General features: G+C 59.2%; 1 protein-coding gene across 1 annotated transcript; it reads left to right on the top strand.

Moving 5' to 3' along the window:
* Nucleotides 1-1,805: 1,805 nt before the first annotated feature.
* Nucleotides 1,806-16,977, top strand: MDFI (MyoD family inhibitor). The gene is made up of 5 exons (XM_055574684.1): nt 1,806-1,906; nt 2,049-2,135; nt 9,375-9,500; nt 12,429-12,653; nt 16,170-16,977. The coding sequence occupies exons 2-5, from the start codon at nt 2,060-2,062 to the stop codon at nt 16,424-16,426; spliced, it is 684 nt and encodes a 227-aa protein (XP_055430659.1). The 5' UTR covers nt 1,806-1,906; nt 2,049-2,059; the 3' UTR covers nt 16,427-16,977.
* Nucleotides 16,978-17,827: the final 850 nt, after the last annotated feature.

Here is a 17,827-nt window from a genome sequence, read left to right as displayed (position 1 = left end):
TGGTTAATGGTGCAGGGCTGGGGTCTGCGCTTAGGGAGGGGCCGCACGACAGTGGAGGCTGTCCTGGAGACAATGTCCACCCCCTGCTTACGTCCTTGCACTTCCAATCTTGGAGGCGGATGAGGCCAAGCTCCAGGGCCCAGGTAAACCGGTAAGAATGCTGCAGTCGCCAAGCCCCGCGGGTGCGTCCCGGTGACTCAGCCATTGCCAGGAAAGGGGAATCCGCCCCGCTCCCCAGAACTTCCAGACAGCAGCCTGATCCGGGCTGGCTCCCGGGGTTCCAGGCCGGGCTCCGCAGCAGGCAGCCCGGCCCCGGGAGTGGGACCCCTTCCTCCCCACCCGGGGGGCCCCCACTTCCGGCCGTAGGCACCTGGGCTCATCGCGGGGACGCTGCCTCTTGGTGGCGAGACCCCTGGGGGCCACAGTGGTCCTGGCTGCGACGGCGCCACGAGGACCTTTGAGCATCGTAAGTAGCGACTACAGGGGTGCTGGGGAACACCGAGAAGAGGCCCTGGGTCCCTAGCTCGGCCCCCGCGTCCCAGCCCCGGCTTCAAGCCCGGGCTTGGAAGGCGGAACCGGGAGAACTGGCCTGGCGCCGCCGCCGCCTCCCTAATTGCTCACCGGCCCTCGTGGTGGGGAGCCCAGACGCGGCTCCCAGGCGTCCTCGGTCTAGCGCGGCCAGACGCCGTCACCCCAGCGGGCGGCCCCACCTGATCGTCTCCGAGCCCGCCCACCCCTCACCCGGTGGGCCGCAGGCTCCACGCCTCCCCCTTCCTGGGGATCGGGTGCCAAGCTAGGGTCCCTGAACTAACCCCCACCCCCACCCCCACCACGACTGTCTGGTCGCAGCTCCTTCATACCCCCGCCCTGAGGCGGGATCCAGCTCAATTCCAGATGGGTCGCCCTGCTGCCCCTCCCCCAAACACCCCCCCCCCCGCAGGGGCTCACTCTCTCCTCTTTCCCAAGCACCCCGCAATTTGGAAGGCCTCGGATTCCAGTGTGGAGCCAAATGAAGGGCTGAACTCCAGAACCTCTCTTAGCCTCCAAAGCCGGGTTTCTGATCCAAATTCCCACGTGTGGCTGGTGGGGGTGGGGGAATCAGGGATGCTGAGGGCTGCTCTTGGGACACGGGAGGCTCGAATGTCACCAACCGGATTTCCCGAAGGGGGTAGCTTCTGGCGGGGTGGGCACCCGGTCTGTGCCACAGGTTAGGACCACGGGCGGGGACCGATGGGGTGGGCGAAGCGTGCCTGAGAAACTTGATCACTCCCCACCTTTGGGACAACGAGATTTGGGGGCCACAAATATTCAGACAATTGGCACGAGGTAGTTGTGATCACCGTGGTTTTTCTCTCTCTCTCGTTCTCTTGCTTTTTCCAAAACTTCTGCAGAGTTTAGCAGGCGAAGGGGAACTCGCGGCCCCCTTTGCAAGCTTCCCGGGGAGTTGGGCCTGGGAGGGGGGCGGAGATTTGGGGAGACTGGGGCCCAGCTCAGAGAGCGCGGAGGAAACGCGCGGAGCCGGCTTCCTGTGGGGGCTCCGGCCGCGGCGCCCCGCGGACAGACGTGTCCGGCCCAGGCAGCGCCTAGCCCGGCGCGGGGGAAGGGACGTGGTGGTGGGGGACGCCTGGGAAGGCGAGGAGGGGGCGGGGAGAGGGTGGGCCGGAGAGGAGGGGAGGGAAGAGGAGAGGCGAGCCGGGGAGGAGCGAGGGGGCTGCAGGGAGGGGAGGCAGAAGCAAGGGGGCGAGAGACGCGCGCTGGCGCCGAAATGCGAGAAAGGAGCGAGTGAGAGGGGAGGGGCGCGGAGAGGCCGAGTGGCCCCTGGGCTGGGGCGCCCACGGCCGGTGCGCATGGCAGGCCCCGCGCGGTGATCCCCGCGAGGCGAGAGAGCGGCGCGCAACTCACTAGAGTAAGTCAGTCCCGGACCGAGCCGGGAGGGGTGTGGGCGCGCGGCTGCCGCCGGATCGCCCCCTGCCCCGGCCCCCTTTTCCCCGGGGCGCGCGCGCGCGCGGGGACCTCCCGCCCCACCCGCTGAGCCTTGTTTCTCGTAGGTCCCGGGCCGATGTCCCAGGTGAGTGGCCAGCACCCCCCTCACTGCGACGCGCCCCATGGAGCCCCCAGCGCAGCCCCGGGCCCAGGTAGGAACCAGGGATGCAGAACAAGACCGGACGGGAGCGGGGGTAGGCGGCTGGGGGAGGGCGACTGGTAATTCTCCCCTCTCCTCTTTGAGAAGTGGGGAGACGGTTCGGGGGACCCTGAGTGGAGGTGGGGGCGAGAAATCTGGGTATCGGGGACCGGGTCCAAGGAGAGTGGAGGGCTGGGACGATGGGGGCAGGGCCCGAACGGAGGCAGCGGCCGCGCCAAGTTGGCTCCAACTCTCTCCACTCCCAACACCAGACACACACACACCGCAGTGTCTGTCTGTCCGTCTGGGATTTGTGTCCCAACCGTTTCTGCCCAGTGTGTAAATATTTTGGGGGGCCTCAGGCGGAGGTGGGGGTGTCTGAGTCTTTCTCTCCTTCCCTTCCCCCATCCTAGCCGGAGCCTAGCGCTTCCCGAAAACTTTTGTCCTCAGCAAGCGGCTGCAGGATCGGCCCCTCCCCTCCTTGCCATCTCCTCTCTTTCGCCTTCCTCCCCACCCGGGCCTGGCCAGCCCCCGCCACTCCTACCCTGCTTGCACACACACACACACACACACACACACACACACACACACACAGGCGCACGCACGCATACACACATACACAGAGTTTCTCTCCGCCCCATCCCTCTCCTTCTCTCTCCCCGCTTCTCTATTTCAGGCACTCACCCCAACCAAGTGCCCACCACTCAAATGAACTGTCCCTTCCCCCAAACACAGGATCTGTAACCTCCCTGGAATTATTCCTGCAGCAGCCTACCCCCTCTCAGGGTTTGTGACTCCCTAAGGGGGCCTGGTAAGAAGGCAGGGGCCCTGGGGAGTCCTGGTGATGTGGCTCTCTGTCCACCTTCTCACCATACACATGTGCGCTGAGGCTCCCAGTGGACAGCAGGGACAGGGAGAAGTCAGGAACATCTTGGGTTTGTTGGGGAAGGCGGAAGGGTGGCGGGCAGGAGCACAGGCCCAGATGTCATGCCTTTAATCTCAGTTCTAGGTTAGTCTGATCATCTGCCTCCCTCTCACCCAGCCCTATTAGCCCTTTCGCCCCTCTTTGAGTCTCCAAATAATGGAGGTCTCATCCTGGACCTCTGACATGAACTTCCTGCATGGTCTTGGACAAGTTTCTTCCCTTCTCTGGCCTCAGTCTCCACATCCACGCATAGGGACTGGTCTGCCCATTTGGAAAGACCCAAGTCTACCTGGTGTGGAGGCTGGCCCTTTGGAGACCCAGGGTTGTGGAGGTGGGGGTGGTGTCTAAAGTGGTGGGAGGGCAAGTGGCAGACAGCTGGCCAGGGGCCCGCACATACATGAAACCAACGTGTCTGCTCTGCATCCCGCCAGCCCTCAGACTGCCCCGCTGAATGTGGGGGCCCTGGAGTGGGGACTTCTGGGGTATAAACACCTTCAGGAACTGGGCTCCTGGAGCCTGGGAGGAGAGCGCGGAGCAGGGGCCTGGGAAGGCTCTTTCTCTCTCTTGCCCCTTCTCTCTTTCTCGGCCTCCTGATTCTCCGCCTCTCTCCCTGTCTCCCCTGCCTTCTTCCCTGGCTTATCCATCTTCTCTGTTCTCTCCTCCACTCCCTCCTTCCAAGACCCTCTTTCCTGTGTGACCCGTTCTGCCCCAGCAGGGGGAGGAGGGGCTGAATGTGCTGGAGCCTGGAGCCGGGACAAGGGCCAGGGTGGGCCACTGGGAGGGCTAAGTCCTGGGCTGTAACTTGAGGCCCAGCCTCAGCAAGCCCCCTCCCCAGCCTGGGCAGGGCCAGACAATGTGGCTTTCATAACACGAGAAGGCCTGGCTCTGCCACTTTGGGAGATTGAGCCTGCTGCCCAGGAAGCCCAAACCGCAGGAGACCCAGCCAAAACCCCACAGACGCCTGAATCCGAGACCAGAATCCCCCACGTCCCTTGCTGAGCACTGACAGAATAGCAAGGCCACGGCGCTACCCCGGGGGGGCCCTGCCTCCGGCAGGACCACCAGGGACCAAGTCAGCCCCTCCCTCAGCCGCCCAGGATGCAAACGGGGAGCAAGGGGGCCCAGGGCAGCTCTGGTCGGGGGCTGGTGGCCAAGCCCCCACACCCTTGGCTCCCCCAGTGGCCTCCTCCTCCTCCAGCCCTGAGAGCCCCGGGAGCCTGGCTCCCTAACCCACAGCAAATTTCTGTCCAGCACTGGGGCGTCACATTCCTGCTCTTGGTTCTGAAGTGAATTTCCTGGGGAATTGGAGCTTTTAGACCTAAAATAAAACCAGCTGGACCTAGCCTAACTGGTCAGCTCAGGCCCTTTCCAGTCCTTGTCCTGGTGGCCTGGGCCTGTGTCTCATGGGTCGCAGTGTGTATCAAGCAAGCCCACGTTCTTAATGTCGCGGTGCCAGGCGCCAACCCCAATTCTCACCTTCTGGTTCTCTCTCCTCCTCCCAACCTGGGGCATTCTAGACTCCAGAACTCAGTCCTCGCCATCAGACATTGGCTAAGTGCCACTGGGGGCGCAAAGATGACACTGACGTCGTCCCAGGCGAGAGCTGGGGAGGGCTGGTAGAGGACCCACGCTTCACTCCCAGTTACAGTTTACAGCAGGGAGCTCTGGGCGCTGAATCCTCAGGAAGTGGCCACTCCGAGGAGGGACTGTTGGCTCGAGGATCAGGGTAGTCTTTCTGGAGGAAGAGGTGAACCTCCGGCTGGGTGGTGAAGGGTGATTGGATTTGGGGAGAGGGGAGGGGTAAGACCTTCTGATCCAGAGGGACAATAGAAGCCGGGATGGATTGGGCAGAAGGCCCAGTGGTGGCCTGGGACCACGGAGAGGTCAGTCGACCTGGAACACAGGATCCTGTCCATTGATTAGGTTGAAGGCATAGACTGAGGCCTTGAATACCAGGTCAAGGAGGGACTGGGATGAAGGTCTCCAGTCACTGCTCTCTGAGCAGATCAGATCCTGGCTGCCTCTGCAGAGATGGTCGGAACTCCAGGGGAGAGGCTGGGCCCACTGTCCACAAAAACAGGGGAGCGGGCTCGGCTGGAGGAAGCAGGCATGGGAGCTCAAGGACATGGGTCCTCTGGGCCCTTTCCAGGCATGGGCTGAACCCATCCCACCTGGAAGAGGTCCCCCCAACTCCCTCTCGGTCCAGGAATGGCAAGCAAAGGGAGCGCACAGGGTCCAGCTGAAGCTTGAGGCTTTCCGCTTCCCTCTAGGGCTTATGGATTTAAATGTGACCTTTCCACCCTCTTCTGGGGCTGTCTTTCCAGAACTCAAGGCATTGTCCTGTGCCAAGGATGAGAGTATATCGAGGCATGGGGCCCTTGCCTTTCTGCATGTCTCCTTTGGAGACTCTTGAGAGAGGTGCAGGACTGGGGCTTCTGTTCAGAGATGCCCACCGCATGGCTGGCTCCCAGTATACAATTATCTTATTTTTAATTTATTATTATTATTATTATTATTTTGGCTGCATCTCAAGACATATCGGAGGTGCAGAGTCCTAACCACTGGAATGAGTGAGTGATAGTCGCTCAGTCGTGTCTGACTCTTTGCAACCCCATGGAGTACAGCCTACCAGTCTCCTCGGTCCATGGAATTCTTCAGGCAAGAATACTGGAGTGGGTTGCCATTTCCTGGGAATTACCCCTGTGCACATTAGAAAAAAGTGGCTATTTGATCAGATGGGAGCAGATGGCACCTCCAGGGAGGGCGGGACCCCAACCAGGGATTCTCACACCACCCCCACCCTGGGCAGGTGCCTTCATGCCTAGCAACTTAAGCTGCTTGTCCACCCGGTGGCCCTTGGCCTTTGCTGGCCTCCCCACCCTCCAGAAGTTTCTCCTTAGAGACGTTCTCCCCTCTGGGGCCGAGCAGAGGTCTCCTGGTCCCAAGAAGGAAAACTAGGGTCTTTCGGCCTCTTGATGGTTGACCCCGTGGACCCCACCTCTTATCTGGGTTTGCTGCCCTGTGTGCTCGCGGTGAGAGCTGTTTTTGGTCCAGCATCTTGGCGTCACGGCCCCCGGTCCATGCATCATCCACAGACAGGTTTCCCCGGCACTTCTTGCTCCTCAGCCTGCTCCCCATCTCTGTGCCGTCTGCAGTTTCCTCTTCTGCCCTCAGGGTTTCTCCTCCAGCGTCTGCTGGGTCCCCTCCGCTGCCCTCTGGCTCCAAGAGGTCTGTCTGTCTGTGTTTCCAGGTCAAGATAACTGGACTGGATTTACTTTCCTCCCTGGTTTCCTTCCAAGGTCTGATGCTCACCCCAGAATGGCAGGCTTCCTGCAGGAGGGGCCTCCTCAGAACCTCGTCTGGGCTCTCTGTAATTTCCTGTTCCCACCAGATTCAAGGTCACCAGCCCTGTAGGTGACTGTCAGGAGAGACTGCCCAGAGTGTGGCAGTCAACATGTCGGGGAGGAGGGCCGGGGTGGGGACCCGTCTCCTAATCCTGCTTTCTCAATTTCCTCCCTCTCCAACCCTGGGGGCCCAAGAGAGCTGCAGGGTCGGCTCCTTCCACTCCAAGAGCGACAGTGTCACCTCTGTGTGCCCTGGTGACCTCAGGAGAAAGCCTGGGACGTGACCACAAGGCCCGCCACGCAGTTACTCTATCTTCCCTCGTTCACACCGCAGCTGTTCACGCTGGGATCTGCTGCTGCTCTCAGAACGTCCTTTCCCCTTTCTTTGCTGACTGATTGATTACTCAAGACCCGATATGGGCATTGCCTTCTCCAAGAAGCCTCCTAGACTTGCACACACACACACACACACACACACACACACACACACACCACACCACACCCCGGGATGAGTGCCCGTCTTCTCTGCTTCCACAGTCCTTAGCTGCCCCTGCTGTAACTCCTGCCCTTCAGTTTGTGAGACTGTCACCCACCCCCGCCCCAACAGAGGGCTCCTGGGTCAGTGACCTGGTCTTTCTCACTGTGGTCCACCCAGCGCTTGACGCGTGGGGGGTGTCGTCGCTGTCACAGCAAACAGCACAGGAAGGAAGGAGGAAAGGAAGGAAGGGAGAGGAGAGAGGCCAGGCAGGGGACGGGCGGGGGAAGCCTATGGGAGTGGCCCCCTGCATGCCAGGTACCACTGAGGGTTTCATTTACTCTTTGAAACCCTGAGGGACAAGCATGCTTGTCCCCTTTTCATGCAAAGCGACCTAAGTCCTAGTAACTCGCCCAAGCTGGCATCCGGTAAAAACCAGGACTTGGGTCTTCCAGCTCCTGGCTCGGGCCTCTGTCATTACAGGCTTGGGAGGGTCAGCACTCCCACTTCCGGGCTCTGGCAGGACGCCTCTGGGGCCAGAGGCTGGAGCTGGGCAGCCCCCTCCCTTCCTGGGAACTAGAACTCAAGCTGTGAGCCTCCCTCTCAGCTTGGTCTTGGCCTCCAGCGTCCCCTCTGCTCCACTATAGATCAGCCTCCACCACTAGGCAGGCAATCTGGCTCCCCCTTGGGGGTTATCTCTGCTCCCCTGCTCCCCCTAGGCCCAGCAGAAAAAACAGTTGTCCTCCTATTAACCTATTAGCCAGGTGGTGAGAGGAGCTTAAGGAATGGATGGGGCTGGAGGAACCCACCCCCTGCCTCCCTGGGCACCAGGAGGGGTTCCCAGCACATAACTGCCACACTTCAGGGGTGGCTGCAGCCCCAGTGCTCCCTCCTCCCTGTCCCAGCTCCCAGCTCCAGGCAGGGCCAGTGGTTTCCCCGGGCAGGTTGGAGCACACCTGCTGCTCTCTGTGCAATTTCCATGGGGCCCCTGGAGCCCCCACCGCCTGGCCATGGGAGACCAGAGTCTTTGGAACAAGGATCGTCCAGGGGTCTCTGAGCCCCTGGATCGTCCCCTCCCCTCCAGATGCTCCCACCCCCTTGACCTGCGTGCCCAACCTGAATTGCTCTCTCTTATATCTCCCCGCCCCATCCTCCCCTGCCCTCATTTGAAGACAGCTCAGAGAAAGACCCGGTCCCTAAGGCCATCTGTTTTCTGCGGTCGGCTCCACTGCTGTCTCTAAGACTAGTCTTTGTCTCTGTCCCTGCGGGTGTGTGTGTCTCGTGATCTCTCCGTGGTGTGGATGGGTGGGCGCCGACCTCTTACTGTCTGGATTTCATCACCTTTTCTTGTCATCTTTCTCTGTGGCTCCCTGTGTGGCTCTCCCCTCTCTGAGCCCTTCGGTCTCTGTTTCCATCTCCCCTGCTCCCATCATGGCTTGGGGGAAGGGGCACCCTCTAGGGGTGCCCCTGTCATTCCCACTGCACAACCTGGGGGTTGATGGGAGGCCCAGGCTGCACCCCGCCATTGCCCCACCTCGGCCCCTGGCCCCGTGACCCCAGGCCTCACTTTCTCCTGTCCACCCTCAGGCTTTCCCATGCCCGGTCACCTTTCTGCCTCCCGGTGCCACCTCCCAGCCCCCAGAACTTTCCTCCCCTGGGCCCAGCCGGCCCTGGTCCTGCTGCCTCAGGAACTGTGGGTTTGAAGGTGGCTCCAAGTCTGCCTTCCGCCCACCCTGGACAGAGGGACCGAGCCACTCACTGTAATTACATGTGGCTGCCGGCCGCCTCTTCCAGCCCTCTTGGGCCGTCTCCCTGTCTCTCTTCCTGCCTGGAGCCCCCCCGCCTCACCCCAGGCTTCTCAGACTCTTTCTCGTGCTATCGTCCTCTCTCTCTGCCCTGGTTTCTCACCGTATCTCCATCTGTATATTGCTCCCTCTCCATCGCTTCTGCCTCTGACTTTCTCTTAGTTGCTTGCCTGCCCTGGGCTGTCTGTCACTGGGCGTCTACGTGCCCGGTCTCTCGAGTTCTGATGCACTGTCTCTCTTCGCTTCTACCTTTCACATCCTTTTGATTCTTTCTCTCTCCACGTCACTCTGGATGCCTGTTCCTATCTCCCCATCACTGACCATCTGTTCGCTCCTGCACTGTGTCTCTGCCTCCTTCCCCCACTTTCCTTTGTACTGTGCATCTCTGGCCCCCTCCCTGACCACACACACACACACACACACACACATCCATGTGCACACACCCTTGCTCGCTCATGGGCTGTGGTTTGAGAACTTTCTATTTTAGAGGCTGGCACCGTTACCAGATAGGGTAAGCGCTGGGTAACTGGTACAGAGACCAAGAATGAGGGCTCAGGGCATTCTGGGCTGTGGGGAGGGGACCAGGGCTGGGCCAGCTGGAGGGCACCAGAAGGATGTCCCTCAGTCGTCTGCTTTTTTCTAGCCCAGACCCCATCCCTCCTTCCTGGGCTGGAGGTAGTGACCGGATCCGCTCACCCCGCAGAGGCAGCGCTTGAGGAGGGCTCCCTGGAGGAAGCAGCGGCACCCCCCATGACCCAAGGCAATGACCCTGAGGCCCCCCAGACCCTGGACAGCACTGACCTCGATGTCCCCATAGAAGCTGTGACATGTGAGTCCTAGGGGTCCGGGTTACGTGGGGGTCACTCTAGGGAATCCAAAACAGATGGGCTTTGTGTGCCCACGGGCGCCTAGCCTGGGCCAGGACTTTGAGGTGTGGGCAATGGAAGGGCGTAAGATATTGTCACTGTCCTTGCTGTCTAGGAGGACATCCACATCATTTCTATCCACAAAATGATTTGGATAAAATTAGTTCAGAATGAGTGTGGACAGGCTGCAGGCAGCCTCATTCTGTGGTTCAGAACGAGAGCGCGTGCAGTCTGCGGAAGGGGGCTGGGGCTCGGGGGCAGGAAACCGGAGCCCGAGGCAGCCCAGCTTTCAGGGTGTCAAGAGCAAAATGGCAGGAGAGACACTTCTAGTTGCTCTGGGAGCAACTAGAAAGGAGCAAAACTCAGCTGTGTTCCTGGGTTTGGCTCCATGTCTCCGAGGAGGTCCTGGAGGGGGAGAATTTACCACCATCACCCTCAAAAACAGGGGAAGGGGCTTCCAAAATCATTTTGTAATTGCCAATAAGATCAGCAAAATCTATGAGACACATTGGTACTTTTCAACTTTCTTTTTCTGTATGAGCTCTCAGACTCTCCAAATCAGCCTGTAGTGAGGCAGCCAGATAGCTCTTGCCAAGCCCATTTTACAGATGAGGAAACTGAGGCTCCCTCACCCTGGACACAGACTGGGGAGCTCAGGTCTCCAGCCCCAGGGCTGTGTCCTGTGCCTGCCTGCCCTGCTGGCAATGCAGAGTTGTGGAGCCACTTTCAGGCAGGGCATTTGGGGTAAGCTGGACACCCTGGAAGTCGGGGTTACTAAATCCTCGAGACACACCCACCAGCAGGACCGAGAGAAAGAGGTAAATGCCGTGGCCATGGAGGAGAGGGCCTGGAAGGGACAGACGCTCCTATGTCCATGGGCCCTGGGTGTTTGCTCTGTGACTCAGCCCCCACGGCCATGGCCACAGGCAAGCTCTGTGTCTGCCCAAATCTCCCGGGGCCCTCAGCTCACCACACGCCCCCGCCCTCTGGTCACTGTGCCTGTGTTTAGGCAGCAGGGCAGAGGGCACCAAAGCTGGCCAAGGACTCAGCACAGTCATCCCCCCACCCCGCCAGCCCGGCCGTGGAGCCCAGAGGTCGGGGCAGGATGATTCAGGCCTGGCCACTTCCCATGGCCTTACCCCTGTTTACCCAGATGCAGGGACCAGCCGCTGCTCAGGGCCAAAGGTTCCCAGCATGGCTCTGTCTCCCATCCTTGCCCTGACTCCCCCCACCCCCAAGCTTGTCCTCAGCCCCTTTCTTTCAATCGCCATCTCCTTCCCACTCCACTGCCTAGCTGTGGAAGCCCTGGCAAGTTTTACTCTCTCTGGGCCTTGGTTTTTTCATCTGTGAAATGGGCTAGTAACAGTAGTTCTGTTTGACGCTTAACGAAATTATTACACATAGGACTCTCAGCAGTGTATCTGGCACCTCATCACAGCTCAAAACATGTTGGCTACTAATTACAAGAGCAGTGAGGGTTGTGGTAGTAGCAATTCATTCCTCAGCCCTTTGTCTCCCAACTTCTGCCCCGCTCCTCACCCCTCTGCCCTTGGAGCCCCACCTTTTAGCCTCCAGGCTGATCCTACCTATGACCCTTATCTGTGTGACCTTGAACAAGTTTCTATACATCTCTGGGACTCAGTTTCCTCATCTGTAAAAGGATACCGCCCCATAGCAATAGACAGAACAATTCGCACCCCGAGTGCTCCAAACAGTGCCGGCGTGCAGTGGGTGCCCGGCGAAGTGCTCCCACCATTACTAGAAGGCCCAGCACCCCCAGTCAGGCCCCCTTCTGTCCCCTCAGCCTCCAACACCCCCCACCGCCCCCCAACATCTCCTGCCACAATCCAGACCCAGAGGTTTGGCCTGGAGGGACCTGGGGATCCAGACCCCAGGGCCAGAGAGAAGGAAGCGCCCCAAATTTATACATTTACTGAGGGTCCTCAGGGCCAGAGGATCCCACCCAGGAGTCAGGGGCCCTGAGCAGAGGGGTCCTTGAACTCTTGTGACCCCTTCTCAGACTCCTGCCCTGACACACAGACACATATACACGCGCGCACACACCTGCCTTCATCTTTGGGCGACAGAGCTGTATCATCCAAGTGGGCAAACCTGAGTGAGGTGAGGGAAGGAGCCAGGTGCTGGCATGCTCTCCAGGACCATTTTCCCCGCACCCCACTGATAAGCTGGTTTGGTCCCTCAGTCTGGGATGGGGACCCAGGGTTCCTGGCTTCCGAGGTCTCCCTGCTGGCTTCCCTCTTCCCTCTCCCGCTCCCCACCTGGACCCCAAGGGCCGCTCAGCAGACTTTCTTCCAGCAGGGGCAGGGGAGCTGGGGGCAGAAGGAGCAGGAGGTGGGGGGGGCTGCTGTGAGGAGCCCCCCTGGATTCCAGGGCCAGGCGTTCATCTCCAAACAGATGTTTCCAATGAATCACCCGGCACTCGAAGGGCAGAAGCAGCTGGGGGCTTGGCAGGGGCCGAAGTGATGGTTAACTACTTCCGTGCTGCCCCTCCTCCCCTCTCCGCTACCACTGTCGCCAAAATCCCCAGACGCCAAGAGCAGGAGAGTGGATTTCACATGGGATAAGAAGGTGAGGTGCAGGCCCCTGTGCTTCTCCCCTTGCCCGCACCTCTGTCTATTCTCGAATGACCCCCGGCCTGGAAGTCAGGGGCCAGGCTCCACTTGGAGGCTATTCTGTGATGCACCTCTGGGCAAGTCAGTTCTGCTCTCTGGGCCTCGGTCTCCTCATCTGCAAAAATGCAGATCAGCTAGGTAAACTGGGGTGTATCTAGGAACGAAGCCAGCAGGAGTCAAGCAGAGCCCTGGGACACTGTCCCGGCCACCCCACCCCCCACCTTCTCCTCCATCGCCCTTTTCTCATGGTCTCTCTAGGCCAGCCCCAGGGGAACCCCTTGGACTGCACCCCACTAGTGGCGAATGGCTCTGACCACCCCTCGGAGCTGGGCGGCACCAGGCGGACGGGGAACGGTGCCCTGGGTGGCCCCAAGGCCCACCGGAAGTTGCAGACGCACCCATCTCTTGCTAGCCAGGGCAGCAAGAAGAGCAAGGGCAGCACCAAGTCCGCTGCCTCCCAGATTCCCCTCCAGGCGCAGGAAGGTAAGCACCCCACTCTGCGTCCCCCATAGAGAAGCCTCCAGAAGTCTGATGCAGGGAGCGGCAGCAGCATCTTTACTAGGTTGCTTAGAAGCGCGGCACCCTGTCCCCACGCCAGGCCCTCAAGGTCCAAACCTCTGGGTGGGGCCCAGGAGTCTAGATTTTAACAAGCTCTCCAGGGAATCTGATGCAAGACAGAGAACCTTGCAGAGGACACTTGGGTAAAGTGAGACACATCTGAGCTCTCAAGACCACCCCTTCTCATCCCTCCTCTCTCAGAGTTGCTATAACAGGGAATGGAACCATCTGGGCTGGTCCAACCAAAGCCACCCCATTTCTGGAACAAGAAATTTTCTTTGAGCTATGGACCATTTGCCTAGTGAGAGCACAATAGCAGAATAAAATGATGCACCATCAGATGCTTAACTGGGGGAAAGGTGGGGGGTGCAAAGTACAGTGGGAGGTCAGAGCACCTGGATACACCCGTGGTTGTTCCTGCCGCACAGAGGTCCTCTGGGGGGCTGCCCTGGGCAATCAGGTCCCCCGCCCCACAGGCATGAGTTCAGCAAGATGATGGCTGCCTGTAACCCAGTGATGCTTGACCTTAACCCCAGAACTTTTATGTAGTTTCTCTCCATGTTGGGAGACTCTGGCTGGTCCTCTGCAGACAGAATTCAGTGTACACCTGAATTCAGTGTACACCTTTGCACATGACATGTTCATAACTTTCACCCTTCCCCCGAGAGCAGATTATGCCCAAGAACCTTATTTATGAAGGGGATATTCGTACATTTAAAGCGAACAGGAAGGCATTCCTTCGTGGTCCAGTGGCTAAGACTCCACGCTCCCAATGCAAGGGGCCTGGGTTTGATTCCTGGTCAGGGAATACCACAAATAAGACTCAGCACAGCCAAATAAATAAATATGTTTTAAAATGAAACAAAGTTAACAGAGCATGACCTGTGAGCCCGGCACTGTGCTGTGTGCGGGGTACCCAGGAGATGGTTTCATAAAGCTTTCATGAGAGGCACAAACAGGTCATCTCACTCTGCGATACGATAAATGAGGAGTGATAAAGTGAACACGGGGATACCCACACCAGCCCCGAAAACGGGAGGGGAGTCTGGGAAGGCCCTGGAGGTGTCTGAGCAAGCCTTAAAGGACCAGTAGGAGGATCCAGCCAGGGTGCGTTAGCACGGAGGTGAGAACTGGCTCATGATAGTTGATGAAGTTCCAGGGGAGGAATGGTGAGAGGTAAGACTCCTAGTGGGGCTTCCAGGTGGTGCTAGTGGTAAAGAACCCACCTGCCAACTCAAAAGACCTAAGGGATATGGGTTCAATCCCTGGGTAGGGAGAAGCCCCTGGAGGATGGCACGGCAATCCACTCCAGTATTCTTGCCTAGAGAATGCCATGGACAGAGGAGCCTGGCAGGCTACAGTTCATAGGGTCGCAAAAGATTGCCTGTACACAGGACCTGGGTGTGGGCATCAGAGCCTCCGTGGCAGTGTGAGACTCCCACTGGACCAGCAGCCTGTACCAGGGGCCCGCCTGGTCAGGGGAACCGGACACAGCCTATGGCCCGGCCCCTGGGAGGAGTCCAGCCATGCGCCCTGGCCACACGCTGAGCAGTTCAGAGCCTGGGCTACTGAGCCAGCGCCGCCACGTCCAGCTGGATGCCCAAGGGCGGGAGCATGCGTTAATTCCCTCCCTTATATTTATTTACTCAGCACCCACAGTGTGCCAGTGTTGGGCGCCCTCCCTTTTGATGCTGGTACTCTAGTAGGTGGCAGAGCTGTGGAAGCCGTGGAAGGTGATGAGTTCTAGGCAGGGAGGCAGAGCAGGCCTGCGGGAAGGGACGGGGATGCGGGGGTCAGGTGGGCAGCTTGCAGTATTGAAGAGGATTCTGGAGGAAGGCTTCACCGAGGGGAGACATTTGAAAGAGGAGAGAGAGAGTGAGCGGAACAGGTTTCTGGGGCCAGAGCGCTGAGAGAACAAGGGGGCCGTGACTGCAGGATGGGGAGCAGCCAGTGTGGCCACGGCGGAGTGATGGGAGAGGGGCCTCAGGGGTCACTGAGCACCCTGGGCTTTTCCTCCCAGGGAAGTGGAACCCGCTAGAGGGTTCTGAGGGCGGGAAGGATGGAATCCAACAGAAGTCTTTCAAGGGTCCTCTGGCCTCTTTGTGAATGCAGGGGTGGCCAAAGGCGGGGAGTGAGTGAGGATGCTGTCACTGGGCAAGAGCTGAGCAGGGTGGTAGGATTCCGCATAGATTATTTCTTTCTTTCACTTTTGTCTGTGCTGGGTCTTCACTGCTGTGCTCGGTCTTTCTCTAGTTGTAGAGAGCGGGGTCTGCTCTCTAGTCACAATCTGCAGGCTTCTCATTGCTTCTCTTGTTGCGAAGCAGGGCTCTAAGGTACATGGGCTCGGCAGCTGCAATTCCCAGGCTCCAGGGCACAAGCTCAGTAGTTGTGGTCCATGGGCTTAGTTGCTCCACAGCATGTGGGATCTTTCTGGACCAAGGATCCAACCAGTATCCCCTGCATTGGCAGGTGAATTCTTGACCACTGGACCACCAGGGAAGTCCCTGGATCAGTTTTGAAGAGACTTCTCAGAGCCTCCGTTTCTTCATCTGTATCGAGGGGTTGACACAGCCCCACCTCAAGGAGTTGTTACAAGTTTCACTTCAGTTCAGTTCAGTTCAGTTCAGTCACTCAGTCGTGTCTGATTCTTTGCGACCCCATGAACTGCAGCACGCCAGGCCTCCCTGTCCATCACCAACTCCCGGAGTTCACTCAGACACGTGTCCATCGAGTCAATGATGCCATCCAGCCATCTCATCCTCTGTCGTCCCCTTCTCCTCCTGCCCCCAATCTCATCCTCTGTCATCCCCTTCTCCTCCTGCCCCCAATCCCTCCGAGCATCAGAGTCTTTTCCAATGAGTCAACTCTTCACATGAGGTGGCCAAAGTACTGGAGTTTCAGCTTTAGCATCATTCCTTCCAAAGAAATCCCAGGGCTGATCTCCTTCAGAATGGACTGGTTGGATCTCCTTGCAGTCCAGGGGACTCTCAAGAGTCTTCTCCAACACCACAGTTCAAAAGCATCAATTCTTCGGCGCTCAGGTTTCTTCACAGTCCAACTCTCACATCCATACATGACCACTGGAAAAACCATAGCCTTGACTAGACGGACCTTTGTTGGCAAAGTAATGTCTCTGCTTTTCAATATGCTATCTAGGTTGGTCATAACTTTCCTTGAGTTTAATTCCTGCGCAACACTTAGAACAGGGTCTGGAACATACCCATCCTGGGTATGTTCATGAAACAGATAAACGACCGAGGGAGTCGGTCCCTCGGAAGCAGGGACTCGGGATCTAGGCTGCTGGGTTTCAGACCCTCGCTCCCTGTGACTTCCTTGTGCCTTGGGGTCACCTGGAAGGTGGGTCCCCATTTCCCGGTACCCAGGGAGGGTTGCACGAGTGTCATTCCTCACCGAGTGAGCCCCCGGCCCTCTCGCCCTCAGACTGCTGCGTCCACTGCATCTTGTCCTGCCTGTTCTGCGAGTTCCTGACGCTGTGCAACCTGGTCCTGGACTGCGCCACGTGTGGCTCCTGCAGCTCCGAGGACTCATGCCTCTGCTGCTGCTGCTGCGGCTCCGGCGAGTGCGCCGACTGTGACCTGCCCTGCGACCTGGACTGCGGCATCCTGGACGCCTGCTGCGAGTCGGCCGACTGCCTGGAGATCTGCATGGAGTGCTGCGGCCTCTGCTTCTCCTCCTGACCCCTGCACGCTCCGGAGGCCGCCCCGTGTCCCTGGCTGTCACCCCAGGCCACGCCGCCCCCTCCCCCTGGGCCCTTCCCATCCGCCCTGCACCCTCCTGGAACCCCAGCCCAGTGAGAGGGGGAGCCGGTCCTCCTTCCCGGTTTCCCAGGACCTAGTGGGGGGCGACGGGAGGGGGGACGGCTCCTGGATCAGCTGCCAGGGCTGCCGAACACTGTGAAAGTTGGGGGAGGGGCAGGGGCATGGGGGAGGCTGGGGCGCGGGGCTGTGCACTCCTCTACCTCTCACTGCCCCTGTGCCTGCCTCCCCTGCCCCCATCCCAGGCTTCGAGGACAGCAAAATGTGAAAAGAAACATCCCTCCCGACCTCAGCCAAACCCCTCCCCCGTCCCCTCCTGGGCTCTTGGTGGGGGGACCTGACCCATACAGTGACCCCAGAGGGCAGGGCTGGCCTTGGGCCCAGGGTGGGGTGGGAGTGGGCAACGGTATAGAAAAGACTGGAAGGGGAGAGGGAGGGAATGGAGGGTGGGTCCGTTCTGTTTGTTGCTGTAAATAAAGATGTATGTCCATCTCAGATTTCCTCAGGACTCATGAGTAACAGCCTCGGACCAGGACTCTCAAAAGCAAACACTCCCACAGCCCTCCCCCGACCCTCCCAAATGAATAGGGCTTTCCTGGCTTCTGGCCCCCCGCCCTTGTTTCATGCCTACCTCTGAGGGAAGGAAGGAAGAGGGGTACCCACTCCCCACCTTTATTTCTCTCTTCTGGCCCAAGGGATGGAGAAGCCCAGACAGGGAAGAGTTAACCCTTGGCATAGAATTAATTAACAGCAGATGTGTTCAGGTTTTGATTAATTAATCTCCTGCTGACTCCAGTTTCTCGAAGCCATGATGGCTTGAAGGCATAGGGTGACGGCTGTGTCAGTGGCTGAGCCGTGCCTGGGGAGGGGGCAACCAGCGCGGCTCTGGAACGCGTTTGTGGCCTGAGTGGGTTTCACGTGGCCCAGCTGCAGTTGACCCCCTGATTGCCAGGGGGTTGAGATCGAAGAAAGCTGTCAGGACTAGTGGGAGCCTCAGAGGCCACGTGTCCAGGGCCCTTGGTGCGGGGTAGGGGTTGGGGGTTGGAGGGGGAAGACCTGAGCACTGAGGCTGAGTGTGGGGAGGGCTGCCTGGACCAAGCCCCCCTCCACCCGGTCCTGGACCTGGGGGAAACCAGGACGGGTTCAGGGTGAGTGAGAGGACGTCTCGTGGTTGGCCTTGGATTGTCCTGAGGAGAAGACGTGGCTGAAGAAGCCCTTGAAAGATGGAGACCTCCTGGGAAACTGGCGGGCGCCGCTTCCAGGAACGAAGGGTGGAGAGGCCCCGATGGATTCTGGAGGAAAGGAAGGAGCTCAGGAAAAGGG

The sequence above is a fragment of the Bubalus kerabau genome, chromosome 3 (assembly GCF_029407905.1).
Source record: "Bubalus kerabau isolate K-KA32 ecotype Philippines breed swamp buffalo chromosome 3, PCC_UOA_SB_1v2, whole genome shotgun sequence".
NCBI lineage: Eukaryota > Metazoa > Chordata > Mammalia > Artiodactyla > Bovidae > Bubalus > Bubalus kerabau.
Note: the sequence above shows the minus strand (reverse complement) of the source record. Positions and strands in the feature narration are given on the sequence as shown.

What these genes read in the sequence shown, in the direction of transcription:
- MDFI (XM_055574684.1), top strand. Translation starts at nt 2,060, where the DNA reads ATGTCCCAGGTGAGTGGCCAGCACCCCCCTCACTGCGACGCGCCCCAT. An exon ending in CAGCGCAGCCCCGGGCCCAG is followed by an intron (nt 2,136 to 9,374) that starts GTAGGAACCAGG and finishes CTCACCCCGCAG; the next exon opens with AGGCAGCGCTTGAGGAGGGC. An exon ending in TCCCCTCCAGGCGCAGGAAG is followed by an intron (nt 12,654 to 16,169) that starts GTAAGCACCCCA and finishes TCTCGCCCTCAG; the next exon opens with ACTGCTGCGTCCACTGCATC.